The sequence below is a fragment of the Drosophila albomicans genome, chromosome 2R, assembly GCF_009650485.2.
Source record: "Drosophila albomicans strain 15112-1751.03 chromosome 2R, ASM965048v2, whole genome shotgun sequence".
In the NCBI taxonomy this organism is placed as follows: Eukaryota; Metazoa; Arthropoda; class Insecta; order Diptera; family Drosophilidae; genus Drosophila; species Drosophila albomicans.
In genome coordinates this window covers 32,941,158-32,959,041 of record NC_047631.2, presented here as the reverse complement: position 1 = coordinate 32,959,041, position 17,884 = coordinate 32,941,158, and the positions used below count along the sequence as shown (strand labels likewise).

The window sequence follows — 17,884 nt, the reverse complement described above, 5'->3', positions numbered from 1 at the left end:
TATATACCCCTTTGTAGCTTTTGGGTACTTGGTATTTTCTCAACATCGTTTCGCGCTCGCAATGCTACCATCTCTACATTCAAATTCACTGATTATTGTGTTTGTGCGAAGGTTTCTTAAATTGTATAAACAAAAGGTCGCGATGCTTGGTTTGAGGATCCCCAACTTAAGGACTGTATTGCAAAAGATTTAACTAACAAATCAGAAGCATTGTGCAAAGTTGTGGGACTTGAAATCGCCCGTTGAAACTAAAAACCACAAGGCTAACCTTGAAGTACGACGAGGTAACCAAACAATAGAGTTTCCCAAAACACCTACAGAGACATCCTCAAAAGAATCTGCTCTCTGCTTGTTTGTGGCTCAACACTGTTCAATCAGTTCGGTTGACCACCTTTAATAATTTGTGCGCGCAAATCTTTAAAGAAAGCCAGTTAAAAATTCATCGAACAAAGTGCATGACAGTTATAAAAAATGTGCTGTCACTACATTTTCAGGATTGTCCTCAAAACGACATTGCAAATTCAAAATTTAGCTTATTGATTGATGAATCGACAGATATAAGCTTTACAAAAATACTTGGTGAGTTTACCGCTTTTTTCTAATACATATATTGGTTCCGAGGAGGTGGAAATTGGTCAAGCTTTAAACAATTTGCTTATCGAAGAAGAATCATTAAATAATCAACACTGAATGTACAAAAATATAAGATTTTGTTATTGAAAACTAACGGCTATTTTAATTTACTATTTTTGAAGAAATTTAGCTATTTTTGGCTATTTTTTTATGCTTTCACTGCTATAAACGACCACTAACAGTTGGCAACACTGGTTCCAGCTTGCACTCGTTGATCACAAGCAGCTAATCCTCGTCCGGTCGAGTTGGTGGCATGCCTAGGGTGTTACTGATACTGCACACCGACTCTTCTTGCAGCTCAGCCACTGTCTGGCTGTTGGTTTGTGCAAACTCCTTGAGCATTTCCTCTAGCTGCGCACAAAGTGCAACACGCACTCTCAGTTTTTTGGTTGGCTGCCAACGCAAAGCCTGTTGTGGAAGATTAGCATCGTCATCACTCACGATGAAATAATGAATTTAGCAAGTCTGATGAGATCGATATATCTCGACTGTATACTATCAACTTACACTGTCATATTTGATCTTGGCTTCGTTAAGCATAGTCTCCAATCTTGTCAGCCTGGACTCGGTATAGCACGCAAACATCGCCGACGACATGCTATATATAAAAGAGATTTTATTAACAATGTCCCGACAAAGGGAGCCCTAGCACGTAGCTGCTGCACCTTTGCCCGATATGCTGGATATGATGAGTCCTCAATTACTTCCATAACCTCATCTTCCGTGTAATTCATAGTTGGGCCTTTTGATTATTTCAGTATTTCATACGGACAGACAAACATAACCAGATTGTCTCGGCTGTTGACAGTGATCAAGACTTTATATATTTTATAGGGTCGGAGATGCCTCCTTATGACTATTACATATGGGTAATGCTCTGACGGATTTGTCAGAGATGTCTGGCTGCAGAGCACGGAATTTAAGGAATGGATGATGTCGATAATATTGAAGATATCTTAAATATATATATAATTCTTAACTTTTGTACATTTATGTATATTATATATTTTTATGTTAAGTATTGATCTGAGGGTTTATTAATGAAAAACATACAGCACATCGCTTTATAAAAGCTTTTTTCTAATCTTATTTTCTCTGTGTTGAAAAATCCAGTTAATCCAATCCAATCCTCACAGATAATATTTAGACGAGCACGGCGACTTCTCTTTCTTAAATCCTTCAGTTGTATCACTTAATATTTCCATATACTTTTTTTCAGTTTGTCAAATAAAAACACATTTATTTATCTTTGAGCAACTAGCGGACACGTCTTTATTGTACGATGGTCAACGACGAAAGAGGAAGAGATTTAGAAAAAGTGAGACCATGTAAGGCCAAACATCAATCGACATTCGATATATAATATTTACTGATTTAATATATTAGTGATGAGATGTTGCGATAACATATATATATATATATACTGTTTTTGCATCCAGTTTGATGCTACATTTCCACACACCTCCTCAAAAATAGTATATATATATTTTATCTTCATATAATCTATTAGGATTAATTACTTCTATCTTTAAACTTACTAATAATAAATTTAGCCATTTAGCTTCTCTAACTGCCTCAAATAAGGCCATATATTCTGCTTCTGTTGATGATTCTGCTGCAGAATTTTGCTTCCTTGTATTCCAAAAAATTACATTAGAATCAAACATTTTAAATATGTACCCTGTAGTACTTTTTCTATCTGATTCACTACCACCCCAATCAGAATCCACATAGCCGACCAAAAACTCATTAAAATTTGATTTTTTTCTGAAAAGATAACTTCAAGTCAACTGTACCTTTTAGGTGCCTTAAAACTTTCTTCAGGCACTGCCAAGGTTCTGTGTTATTCTTTTCACAATAACGACTTACAAAATTAACGGCTGTACTTAAATCTGGTCTTGTACATAACATAATGTACATTAAACATCCTATTACATTTCGACATGGGGCATCGCACTTATCATCTGAGCTAAGAGCAATATGATTAAGTTTAGTTGGTAGAGGACAGTTAACAGGATTGCAAGTTTTCCATATTTTATTTTAAAAGTATGGATTTTATGTAAGCGGATTGACTAAGACTAATTTGACCATCACTTCTATCAACTTTAATACCTAAGAAAAATTTATTTTCATTTAAATCAGTTATTCGGAATTTGTTCATTAGGTATAATTTAAAATCCATCATTACTTCTTTATTTTAGTAGATATCACTAAGTCATCTACATATAAAAGAATATATATATTAGACGATTACATCGATCTACTGGTGAATTAACAAAGCCTATTTCTTTTAATGCTTTCTCGAATATTTCAAACCAACACCTAGCAGCTTGATTGAGGCCATAAATTGCTTTATGTAGTCTACAAACCTCATTTTCTCTACCTTTAAGACCTTCAGGTATTTGCATATATATTTCTTCTTTTAATATTCCATTCAAAAATGCTGTCTTTACATCCATATGATGGACTAAAAGGTCTCCCAATGTGATCTATCTTTATTGTATTTAACCTCGACAAATTTATTTGGCACAGAATAGATTAAAGACTGAGTATTCATAACACAATTATTTATTAAATCTCGATAAGATACTTTTGATTTTCACCAGAAATTTCTGAATCGGCATTCTCAAAATCTACCATGTCGCTGGGCTGTTCATCTGCTTGGTCAGAATTCTCATTATTATTGAGGACATTTTCATTATCAGTATTCGACAGAATACTTTCACCATCTTCATTATTAAGATGCATGTCCTCCTCAACCACAGCTCTAGACTTTACCATATTTGTTTCATCAACAACAACATCTCTTGCTGTTACAAATATTTCTTTTTCAACACACCACACTCTACATATATCCATTTGGTTCATACCCCACAAGTATACCTTTCCAAGATTTTTCATCAAACTTCCTTTTAGGTATCTTATTATGAACATATGTATACTGTGGAACCAAAAACTTTTAAATATTTTAAGCTTGGCTTTTTATTATGCCACATTTCATATGGTGTTTTCAATAAATTTTTAAGTGCATTACTTGGACTTCTGTTTATTAAATACGTTGCTGTTAACACAGCTTCACCGCAGAAACTTTTCTATAGGTCGGCTCCTATAACTAAAGCACGAGCTTTTTCAGTTATAGACCTTATCATCCTTTCGGATACACCATTCTGCTGAGGTGTGTGTGGAACTGTTAAATGGTAGCTGATGCTTTTTTCAACACAAAATCAACACAATTCCATAATTATATCCGCTACCCGTAGGTTTTTAGGAATATCTATAGATAATCATGCTACTTCCTAAAACCAAGGCGTAGACTATTGATATTAACTTTAACAAAGAAATGTGCATCACTTTTATGAAGATGGTTCATCTGACTAATGTACATATTTAATTTTGAAATATTTTCCACACCATACTACGTTGCCACTAATTTTCGAAAAATCATCAAAAACCTTGAAAGACCCAAACATTTTTAGTATTCAACGATAGAAGTTTTAAAATGGAAGGGATCAGGATATTTTCTTGGTTTTCTTTTTGAGTTCAGTGTTAAAATATTCAAAAAATTTATTGAGGAATCAATTATTTAAAATTATTCTTGAAAATACGATTTTGTTCATAGATTGCCTGCAAAGAAGACAGCTCCAACCAATTTAAACTTTCACTAGAAAACAAGTAAAACAGCTACAGTCAAGAGCGTTCGACTGCGAGATACCCGCTACCCATTTTGAATAAAAGCAAATATTGCAGTATATACCATATATACCCCAAAATAATATTCTACAAAAATACTAAAATTATATCAAATGACATATTTGGTATATCGAATATCAAAATATACCATAGACGGCACAATATACCAGATTGTCTGCCAAAGCAACTAAGACCGCTAGTAAGTAGGCGTTTTTGCCCATACACAAGTATTTCTTTAGTAATTTTGACAATTTTTATCTGATCGCAACCAAATTTTCAGGAATCACAAATACTATAGTTATTATTGTATATATAGTATATTCGCGACTATAGCTTTAAAATTACGCTTCTTATTCGATTTTGCTGTCGAAAAAAAAATATAGATCTATCTCTTATAGTCTCTGCGATCTAGGTGTTTATACGGACAGACTGACAGACACACAGACGGACAGACGGACATGGCTTGATCGTCTCGGCTGTTGACTCTTGTCAAGAATAAAGAATATACTTTATGGGGTCGACGATCCCTCCTTCTACCTGTTACATAAATTTCCTGTCGGCACAAATTACCCTATGGGTAGCGGGTATAAAAATACGATTTTTTTTAAGGATTGCCTGCAAAGATGAGAGTTCCTCCACCCAATTTAAGCTTTTAAGGTAAAAATATACAGTTAATAAAAACTGAGTAGACTTATGTTACTTTTCAGCTATTTGGTGTATGAAAATACTTTTACGATTCGAATGGTGGAATATTGTTTTAAATAATTCGAATTCTGAAATGTTTAAAACAATATTCTGTAGTATTCGACCGAAAGTTCGAAATATTTTGGGCAGAACCAATAAAAGTTGGCCAAATTTTGCGTACTCCACAAATAACAAAAGCATAGGAAAGGTCGATTTCAACGCTGTAAAAAGAATCCTGGAAACGCCGGACAAGTTAGTTATCGATGTCAGGACTGTGAAGGAAGTTGAAGAAACTGGAGAGATACCAGGAAGCATTAATATTGATATGGACCTCTTGACCAAGGTTCTGGGAGACTCAACGAGTCAACTTGAGTTCTATACTTTATTTGGTCGTGTGAAGCCATCCACATCCACCCAACTAATTTTCTCCTGTCGATCCGGGGAAAGAGCTAGAAAATCTGCAGAACAAGCAATTGATCTGGGTTATACCAATGTCTGGGTATACGAAGGTTCCTGGATAGATTGGTACCAAAAAACCAAGGAATTAAATAATAACAATTAGTTGTTTTACTTTAAAAATAAATATATTTTATTGATTACTAGAATTTATGTTTCTAAGCATTAGCTTAAAGGAGTTTTTGGTTTAGTTTTAATTAATAAATACAACATTATTTAATTTGCAACAATAATTTATTAACGATATTTAAATATATTCTCTATTTTAATAAATAGTATTCTACATATGGCTAGAATTTGTCTATTAATATATATTATTTTATCAGTCTTTGGCTATTTTCTACAATATTTTAATCCACCTCCTCAACAGTGGGACCTTTGTATCCGCCACTGCCGAAGCCTCCAGCCTGTTGACCACAGCTGGACGCCTGAGGATTAGCTCCAGCTCCAGCTGCAGCTCCCTGCTGGTGCATCTTGGTCATGATGGGAGTGCAGAACTTGGTGAGCTCCTGCAGTTTGTACTCGAACTCCTCCTTGTCGGCTGTGGTGTTGCCATCGAGCCACTTGATGGTCTCGCTGCACTTCTCGAGCACACTGCTCTTGTCTTCCGCAGATATTCTGTCTGTCTGTCCAGTTGCCTGTTCGGCAGCCTCCTTCACACCAAAGACATAGCTTTCCAGCTGGTTGCGGGCGGCGATTCTCTGGCGGTGCTTCTCGTCCTCCTCGGCGTACTTCTCGGCTTCGCTCAGCATGCGATCAATGTCGGCTTGCGATAGGCGACCCTTGTCGTTCTTAATGGTTATATTCTTCACATTGCCTGTGCCCATCTCCTTGGCACTCACATTGAGAATGCCGTTGGCATCCAAGTCGAAGGTGACTTCCACTTTTGGAACACCGCGAGGCGCTGGTGGAATGCCCGTAAGGTCGAAGTTGCCCAGCACGTTGTTATCCTTGGTCAGGGCACGCTCTCCTCAAACACCTGGATGCTCACAGCGGGCTGGTTGTCCGCGTATGTGGTGAAGGTCTTCGACTGCTTGCAAGGTATCCGGCTGTTGCGCTCAATGAGTTTTGTCATCACACCACCAGCTGTCTCTATGCCCAGGGACAGTGGCGCCACGTCCACAAGCAGAACGTCTTTAATCTGGCTGCTCTCGTCTCCAGATAGAATTGCAGCCTGAATGGCGGCACCATAGGCCACCGCTTCGTCTGGGTTGATGGACAGGTTAAGGCTCTTGCCGCAGAAGAAGTTCTGCAGCAGGCTCTGCACTTTGGGAATACGAGTTGAGCCGCCAACCAAAACGATGTCGTGAATCTGGTTCTTGTCCATCTTTGCATCATTCAGGGCCTTCTCCACCGGCTGCAGTGTGTTGCGGAACAGGTCGCCGCAGAGCTCCTCGAACCGTGCCCGACTAATCTTTGTGTAGAAGTCCATGACCCTCAAAGAGAGCATCAATCTCAATGGATGCCTCACTGCTTGAAGACAACGTGCGCTTCGCTCGCTCCGCTGCCGTCCGCAAGCGACGCAGGGCTCGTGGATTTGAGCGCAAATCCTTCTTGAATTTCCGCTTAAACTCCTCCGCCAAATGGTTAACGAGTCTGTTGTCGAAGTCCTCGCCTCCCAGATGTGTATCTCCAGCCGTTGCCCGCACCTCGAACAGCGAGCCTTCGTCAATGGTCAGGATTGACACATCGAAAGTGCCGCCGCCCAAATCGAATATCAGCACATTTGCGTTCACCCTTCAGATTCTTGTCCAGCCCATAGGCCAGAGCTGCCGCTGTCGGTTCATTTATAATGCGCAGCACATTCAACCCAGCAATGGCACCAGCATCTTTCGTAGCCTGCCGCTGCGAATCGTTGAAATACGCTGGCACTGTGATCACCGCGTCTTTGATCGAGCTGCCCAGATACGCCTCAGCTGTCTCCTTCATCTTGGTGAGCACCATTGAGCTGATCTCCTCAGGGGCAAATCGCTTCTGCTCCCCCTTGAACTCAACGCTCATCTTTGGCTTGCCACAGTCGTTGACCACTTGGAATGGCCAGTGCTTCATATCCTCCTGAATCTTCGAGTCATCGAACTTGCGTCCAATCAAACGTTTCGCATCGAACAGACTGTTCTTTGGATTCATGGCCACTTGGTTCTTGGCCGCGTCTCCGATCAACCTCTCCGAGTCTGTGAATGCCACATAGCTGGGCGTCGTTCTGTTACCCTGGTCGTTGGCTATGATCTCCACCTTGCCGTGCTGGAACACACCGACGCACGAGTACGTGGTGCCCAAGTCAATACCAATAGCAGGCATTTTGTATCTGTGAGTTACTTCTTCTGCTTTGACTAACTGATTGTATCTTCAACTTGTGTGTTTGAACACTTCTCTTACTTTACTTTACTTTGCTTTTACTTTAATTTAACTTCTTTTTAAATTGCTCTCAGTTTGTACTTTCTTTAATGCACAATATTCTTTTAAATAATTCTTTTATATTTGTTTGTTTGTTAGCTTGTTCAGCTTCTCTCTTTGCTTCGCTCTGTTTCAGTGTTTTCACTTCAACTGTTTGTTTTGAATTGTGACGAGGTGGAAATTTGCGCCGCTATTTATACCAAAACCCAGGGTGGTGGATTATTCTAGTTGCCCCTCTCTAGAAGAGCGTCGAATGTTCCATCCGATATAGAGAGAGACCGATAGCGAACTAAGCAGAGTGGTGGAACTTTCGAGAGTCGGCAATGGAAGAGCGCAAAGTGTTCGAGATTGTTCGAGAGTGCGAAATGTTGACGGAGCAGACAAATGTGTGTGAGGGGAAATTATTGTTTATTTTTGTTTACAATAACTAAGAGGTTGTCGTAGGTTAGTAATGAGTATAAATATATTGTGCAGTCATAATGTTGCTATTAATAGTTTCAATCATCCCGAACACTTAAACATATTCAGAAGAATTTAAAAATACAAATTCTATTGACGTCTTCCACAATCTTAATACAATTAATTTATCCAAAATACTATTTTTATAACCAACCCATCATATAAAGTAGAGCCCATAAGAAATATGTTGTGATTAGAGTAAAGATATAAGTATGTAGGCAATATGTAGTAAATATAACAATACATAGACATTTAGATTGACAACAATATCAAACAACGCACATAGCCGATTTTCCGGCAGGCCGCGCTATTCTGAACATTTACATCTTTGATGTTCATCTATTCGAACAGTAACAAAAAATATATTAACAATCATTTGCTACGTCAAAAAGTTAACAAAATAAAAGCTTGTCAACAGTTCAGAGTAAACTGAACTTATATTTATACTCGCAGTCATTGTATATCTCGCTCTCGCGCCCACTCGAATGCGAGAACATTCCACACTCTTCGCGAGAGGGGAAACCAGAATAATCCACCACACTGGGTTTTGGTATAAATAGCGGCGCAAATTTCCACCACCTCGTCACAATTCAAAACAAACAGTTGAAGTGAAAACACTGAAACAGAGCGAAGCAAAGAGAGAAGCTGAACAAGCTAACAAACAAACAAATATAAAAGAATATTGTGCATTAAAGAAAGTACAAACTGAGAACAATTTAAAAAGAAGTTGAATTAAAGTAAAAGTAAAGTAAAGTAAAGTGAAAGTGTTCAAACACTCAAATTGAAGATACAATCAGTTAGTCAAAGCAGAAGAAGTAACTCACAGATACAAAATGCCTGCTATTGGTATTGACTTGGGCACCACGTACTCGTGCGTCGGTGTGTTCCAGCACGGCAAGGTGGAGATCATAGCCAACGACCAGGGTAACAGAACGACGCCCAGCTATGTGGCATTCACAGACTCGGAGAGGTTGATCGGAGACGCGGCCAAGAACCAAGTGGCCATGAATCCAAAGAACAGTCTGTTCGATGCGAAACGTTTGATTGGACGCAAGTTCGATGACTCGAAGATTCAGGAGGATATGAAGCACTGGCCATTCCAAGTGGTCAACGACTGTGGCAAGCCAAAGATGAGCGTTGAGTTCAAGGGGGAGCAGAAGCGATTTGCCCCTGAGGAGATCAGCTCAATGGTGCTCACCAAGATGAAGGAGACAGCTGAGGCGTATCTGGGCAGCTCGATCAAAGACGCGGTGATCACAGTGCCAGCGTATTTCAACGATTCGCAGCGGCAGGCTACGAAAGATGCTGGTGCCATTGCTGGGTTGAATGTGCTGCGCATTATAAATGAACCGACAGCGGCAGCTCTGGCCTATGGGCTGGACAAGAATCTGAAGGGTGAACGCAATGTGCTGATATTCGATTTGGGCGGCGGCACTTTCGATGTGTCAATCCTGACCATTGACGAAGGCTCGCTGTTCGAGGTGCGGGCAACGGCTGGAGATACACATCTGGGAGGCGAGGACTTCGACAACAGACTCGTTAACCATTTGGCGGAGGAGTTTAAGCGGAAATTCAAGAAGGATTTGCGCTCAAATCCACGAGCCCTGCGTCGCTTGCGGACGGCAGCGGAGCGAGCGAAGCGCACGTTGTCTTCAAGCAGTGAGGCATCCATTGAGATTGATGCTCTCTTTGAGGGTCATGACTTCTACACAAAGATTAGTCGGGCACGGTTCGAGGAGCTCTGCGGCGACCTGTTCCGCAACACACTGCAGCCGGTGGAGAAGGCCCTGAATGATGCAAAGATGGACAAGAACCAGATTCACGACATCGTTTTGGTTGGCGGCTCAACTCGTATTCCCAAAGTGCAGAGCCTGCTGCAGAACTTCTTCTGCGGCAAGAGCCTTAACCTGTCCATCAACCCAGACGAAGCGGTGGCCTATGGTGCCGCCATTCAGGCTGCAATTCTATCTGGAGACGAGAGCAGCCAGATTAAAGACGTTCTGCTTGTGGACGTGGCGCCACTGTCCCTGGGCATAGAGACAGCTGGTGGTGTGATGACAAAACTCATTGAGCGCAACAGCCGGATACCTTGCAAGCAGTCGAAGACCTTCACCACATACGCGGACAACCAGCCCGCTGTGAGCATCCAGGTGTTTGAGGGAGAGCGTGCCCTGACCAAGGATAACAACGTGCTGGGCAACTTCGACCTTACGGGCATTCCACCAGCGCCTCGCGGTGTTCCAAAAGTGGAAGTCACCTTCGACTTGGATGCCAACGGCATTCTCAATGTGAGTGCCAAGGAGATGGGCACAGGCAATGTGAAGAATATAACCATTAAGAACGACAAGGGTCGCCTATCGCAAGCCGACATTGATCGCATGCTGAGCGAAGCCGAGAAGTACGCCGAGGAGGACGAGAAGCACCGCCAGAGAATCGCCGCCCGCAACCAGCTGGAAAGCTATGTCTTTGGTGTGAAGGAGGCTGCCGAACAGGCAACTGGACAGACAGACAGAATATCTGCGGAAGACAAGAGCAGTGTGCTCGAGAAGTGCAGCGAGACCATCAAGTGGCTCGATGGCAACACCACAGCCGACAAGGAGGAGTTCGAGTACAAACTGCAGGAGCTCACCAAGTTCTGCACTCCCATCATGACCAAGATGCACCAGCAGGGAGCTGCTGGAGCTGGAGCTGGAGCTAATCCTCAGGCGTCCAGCTGTGGTCAACAGGCTGGAGGCTTCGGCAGTAGCGGATACAAAGGTCCCACTGTTGAGGAGGTGGATTAAGAACAGTATTAGTTTCTAGTGATAATCAATTTAAATTAGATCTCAACCAAAAATTAGTAAAATATTTATGTATAAAGTTAGGTTTATTTAAATTGAATTACATTCAATAAAAATGTTATTGTTACAAGTAAATTCATATGTTTTATATCTACTTGGGCAATCCTTCGCGCTCTGCCCAATCGAGCCAAGATCCTTCGTAGTTTTTGACATTCTTGAAGCCCAAAGCTGCGGCAGCTTCTGCGGCTTTTAAGCTGCGTCTGCCAATCTTGCAATGAAATACAATTTCTGTATCGGATTTAGGTTTATCCCGACCATATTTGGATTTGAAGAGTTGATCATTGATGGCCAACTCTTGGCTGACGATGCCCAAGGGGATGTTGATGCTGGAGGGGATCTGACCGGTTTCCTTGAGTTCATCCGGTTCACGGACATCAATGAGCAGCTTCTGTGGTTCGCTTGGCAGTTTCTTTACGGCAGCATAGTCCACAATGGGAATTGTGCTACTGCTGCTGTAGAAGCGTTGAGAAAACCGATGATGTGGCTGCATATTAAATGTTGCTCCCGATGCTGGTTGCCGCAATATGGAGCCGACTGCTCTCAATGCGAATGGGGAATATTTGCGCAACATGTTTACTGTTTACGAGTGCACTATTTTAAAATGTAAACTAAGCGTTATGCAAACATTCGTTTACAAACGACGAATGGCTTTGCCGGCGATCAGCTGTTTTTGCTAGGCTGCAGTGTTGCCAGACCTCGAAATTACTTTCTAGTGAAATGGCGCGCGACAGCATCACATTTGAAATGAATGTAATAGGGAATGACGTAGTTGTATTAAACTTGGAATTGTTACCAAGTGGATGCTACTGGGGCTGGGGCATTATCACTGAACAACAGCGTGAAGTGTGTGTGTCAAGGCAAAGGCTCAATCAAGTTCGCATCACATGATGATAAGTCTAGACCCAACCAAAGCTCACAAGCAGCTTGCTTTGCTGCCTTAGTGGTAGTTGCTGCTGTCGTCGCTTGATTAATTCAATTAATCGTTAAATAGAATAGCGATCCCGGATTCAATTACACACACACACACGAGCCCATAAAAATATATATGCATATGCGTGTAGGCGTGTGTTGGTGTCCACTGATAAGTGAACAAAATAAATTGTTTTCTTTGCTTCTCGTTAAGTTGATTAAATAAAATGGGGTATTTTTCGTGTATATGTGTGTGTGTACATACAACAGCAAACACACTTATAATGTGCGAATTTATTAATGCTGCCATGTTTGGTATCTAAGCGACACAAATTTTGAGGTTATGCCAGAGGTAATCAACTTGATAAAGGCTTGAACATGATTGGCAACTGTTTTTCCCATGATCCGGCCACGCTTGCTGATAACAAGACATTCTTATGTCCGCAAGCGTGTCTGTCTGCATTCGTGTGTGTATGTGTGTGTGTGTGTGAGTTGATCCCCTATAATCTTGGGGTCATCGACGTCATCGAGCGGCGCGTGCCGTAAGAGTTCTCGACTCAACGACAGGATGGGAATAATCTCAATACTACGGGGTCTAGTAAACAAGTTTGCGGTCGCTACGGCTCCGGCTTCTGCTTCCAATTAATTGTGTTTGTTGTTTTGCAAAATACATTAATTAGTCGGGGAAATAAACAGCTCGGCTTGCGCCCAGTGTTGATTTAGAAAATAGCTAAATTTTTTCGAAAAAAAAGCTTAGCTAAGGTTTTTGACATAGAAGGTTAAGCGAAGGTTATCTAAACTAAAACAAAGTCCCAAAAAATTCTTTAAAAACAGAAGAGCGAAAGTATTTTCGAAAAATAGCCAGACGAATGGGCACCAAAGTCAAGTTAGCTGGAAAAGGCCAAAGAGCGCAACACAGACTAGAAAGAAGTAGGGTTAAGTAGAATATGTTTTATATGCAAACTATATTTATTTATCAGTAACATGTATAAATCTACATTTGTATGGTTCTTAGGAATATTGAAATCGCAAAAATACAACTAGCTTCGAAGGTACGCCAAGCATAATCTGCATGCCAATGGCAACTAAATACAAAATACAATAGCTAGAAAACAGTGCCGTCGACCAGTGTGGAACGCTCATCACAATTTGTTTGCCTCCTGTCTAGGATATATCAGGAATTGTCCAATCTGTTGTTGTGTCCTTCAGACCAGATGTCCCAAGGACTGACCGACGCTGATCTTCTGACCTGCCTCAATATTGAACTGGAAGTTCTTTGGTGCCTCGAACAACAACACAATGGTGCTGCCCATGTTGAACTGTCCCACCAGATCTCCCTTGTTGAACTTTTGTGCCACATCCTTCAGTTCCTTCTCTTCGTATTCGTAGGTGCTGGGTGGATGGGCGCCCACATTGAAGCCTGTCCAGCGATTTGTCTTCAAGTCCGCATCCATATAGATCTCCACGCTGCCCACATTGGTGGCTCCCACAGCGGTGTAGCTGAAGAAACCATGCTGCCATTTACCCATGTAGACTACGCGCTCATTGAGACAGAACAAACCAGGCAGCCAGCCCGCCACTTTGGGGCTTACTGATAAGAGTTCGCCGGAGAAGTGACGTCGCACCGTCGGCTCCCAGGCGGCGGCTGAATGAAAGCGGTGATAATCTCCGGGTGCCAAGTAGATGACGCATTGATAGAGCTCTGTGCTGCCATCGCGCTGCTGTTTCAATGCGTTGGCATAGCTAGCGGCTGCCTCCTTGGATTGCTCGACCGTCTGCAGCGGTCCCAGGAAATCCTCGATGCTATAGTTGACGCCTTTCACCTGCTCAATCCGCGAATCGGACGCGCTGCCAAAGTGCAACACTTTGCCATCGGCAGGGGACACAAGTGGCGCCTTGGCATCAATGAGACGAGCACCTTCCCTCAGTGGGCGCGTGAAGAACTCGGCCATGCTGTTGTAGTGACTATAGTCTGGATACTGTGCCTCACTGATATTCACATTGAACATTTGCGAGTACCAGCCATAAACATAGGGACGCATCACACTCGGCATGTAGCAGGAGGCCAACCATCCCCAGCAGCGACTGATTATGCGCAACGGCAGCGAACAGTAGACCATCGATTGGAACTGCGAAGCTGTGTGCGGAGTGTTGGCATCATTGACGGTGGAATATTTGTGAAATTGCCATTCGATGGCGCCGAACACGCAAAGTCCCATGGGTGCCCAACGCAACAAGAAGCCGGTCCAGCGTGCAAACATGTTGCGCCTGACTTGCAGCTGTGTTGTTGTTGCTGGTCGAACACGTTGTGGTTGCTGTTGTTGTTGTTGTGGCTTTGCCTTGGCCACCTGCGAGGACTGTCGGAAGTGTCGTAGCATTGACCAATTGCCATGCTGCTGCTGCTGCTGTTGAACTGCATTCTTGGGCTGTTCCTGTTGGAGCGCTTTCCTCACATTGCCAGCCTTGAGTAAATAGCGCCCGCGCGGCACAAAATATGAGACCATATTTACTGATTGCTCAATTCAATGCGTGGGATGATTTTGTCGCGCCGCACTTGTTGTTGTTTGACGTCTGACTGATTACGTGATTACCTAAATAACTTTTAGCTTTTGTTTGTAGCACTTTTTGTGCGTCTACTTGACTTAAAATTGAAGTTGCCTTGCTGTGTATTAATAGTGCTTGTTTTTGTAAGGATCTGGAAACATGCGCATATAGACTTTCTGTCAGAAAATATAATAATTTTTTCCTTAATTTCTTTTCTATGCGTATGGTTTTTGCGAGGAGGGAGAAAAAGTCACTTCCGTGTTGTAGCACTGCCTGGCGACGACTAAAACGCTGAAAAGAACCAAAAGTATATTGTGAAGTAATGTGAAGGCGCCATTGCGACTACGTCGCATGTGAATGCTGCTTTGCTCACCAATAACAAAACAAACACACACGACTCGAAATGCTCTCCCGCGGTCTGCGTGCTTATCAATGCCTTCTTTACTGCCCGCTTATTATTTGTAACATCAACAACACGATTGGGATGTTGTTCAAGGTTGTCGCGGCGCGCGCTTAAATCTCTTTTTAGTAGACCACAATGTGTTTTTGGTTGCCTGATAAACCCGTTTTCCGCTTGCGTTATTTTTTTCTTTGAGCTTTTTTTTTTGTTTTGGCCTTTCTGCGTAAAGTTGACAACTGTCTTTGCACATCGTTACTACGCCGCAGCAGCAGCTCTATGCGACAGAGTGGCAACGCTGTGTCTCGAACAGCTGATTGATTATTTGTGGTTTGCAAAAAAAAAAATTATTTTTGATTCAGTGAGCAAGCAAAGCAAAAAAAAAAAACAATAACAAATACTGAGAAAGGACTACAACATGACTGAGGCAGACAAGCAGCCTGCGTCCTTCGCCTGCCAGCGTTGCCTGCAGCCCATAGTGCTGGACGAGCAGCTGGAAAAGATTAGCGTGCATGCTATGGCTGAACTCTCATGTAAGATTTGTAAAACGAACTATTTCATTTTCATTAATTGTGTTTATTGCAGTGCCCATTTATGGCGGCAATGTTAACACCATTGATGCCCAGGATGCCAACAGTTTTGACCACTTTGTGCCGCCGTTTCGACTGACTGATTCCATCAATGGCACCGGATTCATGCTTGTCTCCGATGGACGCGATAACAAAAAGCTGAGCGCTGCCTTCAAACTGAAAGCCGAGCTCTTTGATTGCCTGTCCTCCAACTCGGAGATTGATCATCCGTTGTGCGAGGAATGTGCCGATTCCATGCTGGAGATTATGAACAGAGAGCTGAGCATTGCCGAGGACGAGTGGCAGGTATATAAAACGTATCTCAACGAACTGGAGCAACAGCAGGAGGGACCCAATGTGGAGGCACTGGACAAAGAGCTCGAAGAACTGAAGCTGAGTGAGCAGAAACTACTCGAAGAATTGGCCACTCTGAAGAAACAGGAACAAGGGCTGAATGAAGAAATCGAACAGGAGGAAATTGAAAAGCAGAAACTACACGAGCAGGAGGAAAGCTATTGGCGTGAATACACGAAGCATCGGCGTGAGTTGATGTTGACAGAGGATGACAAAAGAAGTCTGGAGTGCCAGATTGCCTACTCGAAGCAGCAGCTGGACAAGCTGCGCGATACAAACATCTTCAACATCACATTTCATATCTGGCATGCCGGACACTTTGGCACCATCAACAACTTTCGACTGGGACGCTTGCCTTCCGTGTCTGTCGATTGGTCGGAGATCAATGCTGCCTGGGGGCAAACAGTGCTGTTGCTCTCGGCGTTGGCACGCAAAATTGGACTATGCTTTGAGCGATATCGTGTTGTGCCATTCGGCAATCATTCCTATGTCGAGGTGCTAGGCGATAATCGTGAGTTGCCGCTTTATGGCAGCGGCGGTTTCAAATTCTTTTGGGACACCAAATTCGATGCAGCCATGGTGGCGTTTCTTGACTGCTTGACGCAGTTCCAGCAGGAGGTGGAGAAGCGTGATACTGAATTTCTACTGCCCTACAAAATGGAGAAGGGCAAAATTATTGATCCCTCCACTGGCAATTCCTACTCCATCAAGTAAATACTTTCAAATATTAAATTTGACATTTCCTAAATTACTTTCCTCCCTTTTCTAGAATCCAGTTCAATTCCGAGGAACAGTGGACGAAGGCTTTAAAGTTCATGCTTACGAATCTGAAGTGGGGTTTGGCGTGGGTTTCATCCCAGTTTGTGACGCAATAAAGTCGACGACGCTTCATTGTCATCATTATATTTATGTACATTTTGATTAGTGCTTAATTACTACAATAAAACGTAATCTTTTAAAATTAATTCGATGGTTTTAAACATTTAATTGTTGTTTTGTTGCTTAACACTTAATTGCGCGCTTCTGTTCAGATTCCTCCTCGCTATCATCGCTGTCCAAGTCGCTGCCGGAGAGGTCATCATCAATCCATAGAGCACCCTTTTTCTTTTTGTTGTTTTTGGGCTTGTCAACAACTTTGCGCTTGACGCCAGATTTTGGAGCAGTTGCAGAACTGCTGCTGCTGCTGGCTGCACTATTAGAATCCTCTGTTGCTGGTGCCGAAAGTTTAGCTTCCTCAGCCTGCTTCATACCCTCCTCGAAGGCATCGTTCACCTTCTCTGTCAACTTGGCACGCGCCTCCTCATACTCGTCGTCCTTGAACTCATGTTTCGGTACCGCCAGAAGTTTCTCGATCTTGCGCTTCTTGCGTTCCTCAGCCTCCCGCTCCCGCTCGCCACTCTTCTCCAGCCAAGCACGCACTCGTTTCTCCTCATTGATGTCGCGCAGTCGACGCCCGCTCAAATCTCGGCAAGCCTCGCGATTTGTGGTCTTCTCGATTTGGGCGCCAATCGCACGCAGCATGGAGCCAAAACCCCCTTTGCCGCCCAGCTGCCGCAGCTGGCATTGAATAACGCTGCTTCTAATCTCATCATGATCATCAGTTAAACGTTTGCCATTACTTGTCAAGTAAAACTCCTCTGTTTGTAATTGCTGCAAGCACATTGAACATTGTTAATACTCTGTAAAATTAGTAATATTTATTTACTCACTGTTGCCTCCGTGATACGCGTGCAGAGTTCGTCATATTTAATGCCATTTTCATTGACAGTAATTAACTGTTTATTGTTTATGAAAATATTAATCACCATTTCTCAGTTTTTCCTTTTACTTCTGTTTTTTTTTGTGCTTCTCTTTGCTATTTTGCTTTGTCACGCGTTCTAGTGTGCGTTAAAAAGAGACAGCACTAATGCAAGCGTTTATCAGCAAGCCTAGAGTTGCCACCCTTTGTGCAATTT

The 17,884-nt window shown here is 42.5% G+C and overlaps 6 protein-coding genes and 1 pseudogene across 6 annotated transcripts; 3 read left to right on the top strand and 4 right to left on the bottom strand.

Moving 5' to 3' along the window:
- Positions 1-5,029: 5,029 nt before the first annotated feature.
- On the top strand, positions 5,030-5,604 carry LOC117574181 (rhodanese domain-containing protein CG4456-like). Its single transcript, XM_034257874.2, has one exon. It carries the CDS (start codon positions 5,042-5,044, stop codon positions 5,567-5,569), a length of 528 nt encoding a protein of 175 aa, XP_034113765.1. The 5' UTR covers positions 5,030-5,041; the 3' UTR covers positions 5,570-5,604.
- A 74-nt stretch (positions 5,605-5,678) lies between these two features.
- LOC117574171 (heat shock protein 68-like) lies at positions 5,679-8,021 on the bottom strand (annotated as a pseudogene).
- A 936-nt stretch (positions 8,022-8,957) lies between these two features.
- LOC117574170 (heat shock protein 68-like) lies at positions 8,958-11,137 on the top strand. Its single transcript, XM_034257863.2, has one exon. The coding sequence runs from the start codon at positions 9,150-9,152 to the stop codon at positions 11,097-11,099; it is 1,950 nt and encodes a 649-aa protein (XP_034113754.1). The 5' UTR covers positions 8,958-9,149; the 3' UTR covers positions 11,100-11,137.
- Positions 11,138-11,163: 26 nt separating this feature from the next.
- Positions 11,164-11,810, bottom strand: LOC117574182 (rhodanese domain-containing protein CG4456). The gene has a single exon (XM_034257875.2). It carries the CDS (start codon positions 11,725-11,727, stop codon positions 11,248-11,250), a length of 480 nt encoding a protein of 159 aa, XP_034113766.1. The 5' UTR covers positions 11,728-11,810; the 3' UTR covers positions 11,164-11,247.
- A 1,201-nt stretch (positions 11,811-13,011) lies between these two features.
- Positions 13,012-15,202, bottom strand: LOC117574178 (phosphatidylserine decarboxylase proenzyme, mitochondrial). Its single transcript, XM_034257871.2, has 2 exons — positions 14,983-15,202; positions 13,012-14,900 (listed from the first exon to the last, which is right to left on the bottom strand). Exon 2 carries the CDS (start codon positions 14,567-14,569, stop codon positions 13,271-13,273), a length of 1,299 nt encoding a protein of 432 aa, XP_034113762.1. The 5' UTR covers positions 14,570-14,900; positions 14,983-15,202; the 3' UTR covers positions 13,012-13,270.
- A 100-nt stretch (positions 15,203-15,302) lies between these two features.
- On the top strand, positions 15,303-16,894 carry LOC117574179 (beclin-1-like protein). The gene is made up of 3 exons (XM_034257872.2): positions 15,303-15,539; positions 15,592-16,639; positions 16,699-16,894. Exons 1-3 carry the CDS (start codon positions 15,425-15,427, stop codon positions 16,802-16,804), a joined length of 1,269 nt encoding a protein of 422 aa, XP_034113763.1. The 5' UTR covers positions 15,303-15,424; the 3' UTR covers positions 16,805-16,894.
- Positions 16,817-17,863, bottom strand: LOC117574180 (replication stress response regulator SDE2). The gene is made up of 2 exons (XM_034257873.2): positions 17,639-17,863; positions 16,817-17,579 (listed from the first exon to the last, which is right to left on the bottom strand). Exons 1-2 carry the CDS (start codon positions 17,735-17,737, stop codon positions 16,932-16,934), a joined length of 747 nt encoding a protein of 248 aa, XP_034113764.1. The 5' UTR covers positions 17,738-17,863; the 3' UTR covers positions 16,817-16,931.
- Positions 17,864-17,884: the final 21 nt, after the last annotated feature.

Coding starts and splice junctions, on each gene's coding strand:
- LOC117574179 (XM_034257872.2), top strand. CDS start 15,425: ATGACTGAGGCAGACAAGCAGCCTGCGTCCTTCGCCTGCCAGCGTTGC. Junction 15,540..15,591: donor TGCTATGGCTGAACTCTCAT/GTAAGATTTGTA, acceptor TGTTTATTGCAG/TGCCCATTTATGGCGGCAAT. Junction 16,640..16,698: donor GGCAATTCCTACTCCATCAA/GTAAATACTTTC, acceptor TCCCTTTTCTAG/AATCCAGTTCAATTCCGAGG.
- LOC117574181 (XM_034257874.2), top strand. CDS start 5,042: ATGAAAATACTTTTACGATTCGAATGGTGGAATATTGTTTTAAATAAT.
- LOC117574180 (XM_034257873.2), bottom strand. CDS start 17,737: ATGGTGATTAATATTTTCATAAACAATAAACAGTTAATTACTGTCAAT. Junction 17,580..17,638: donor CGCGTATCACGGAGGCAACA/GTGAGTAAATAA, acceptor ATGTGCTTGCAG/CAATTACAAACAGAGGAGTT.
- LOC117574178 (XM_034257871.2), bottom strand. CDS start 14,569: ATGGTCTCATATTTTGTGCCGCGCGGGCGCTATTTACTCAAGGCTGGC.
- LOC117574170 (XM_034257863.2), top strand. CDS start 9,150: ATGCCTGCTATTGGTATTGACTTGGGCACCACGTACTCGTGCGTCGGT.
- LOC117574182 (XM_034257875.2), bottom strand. CDS start 11,727: ATGTTGCGCAAATATTCCCCATTCGCATTGAGAGCAGTCGGCTCCATA.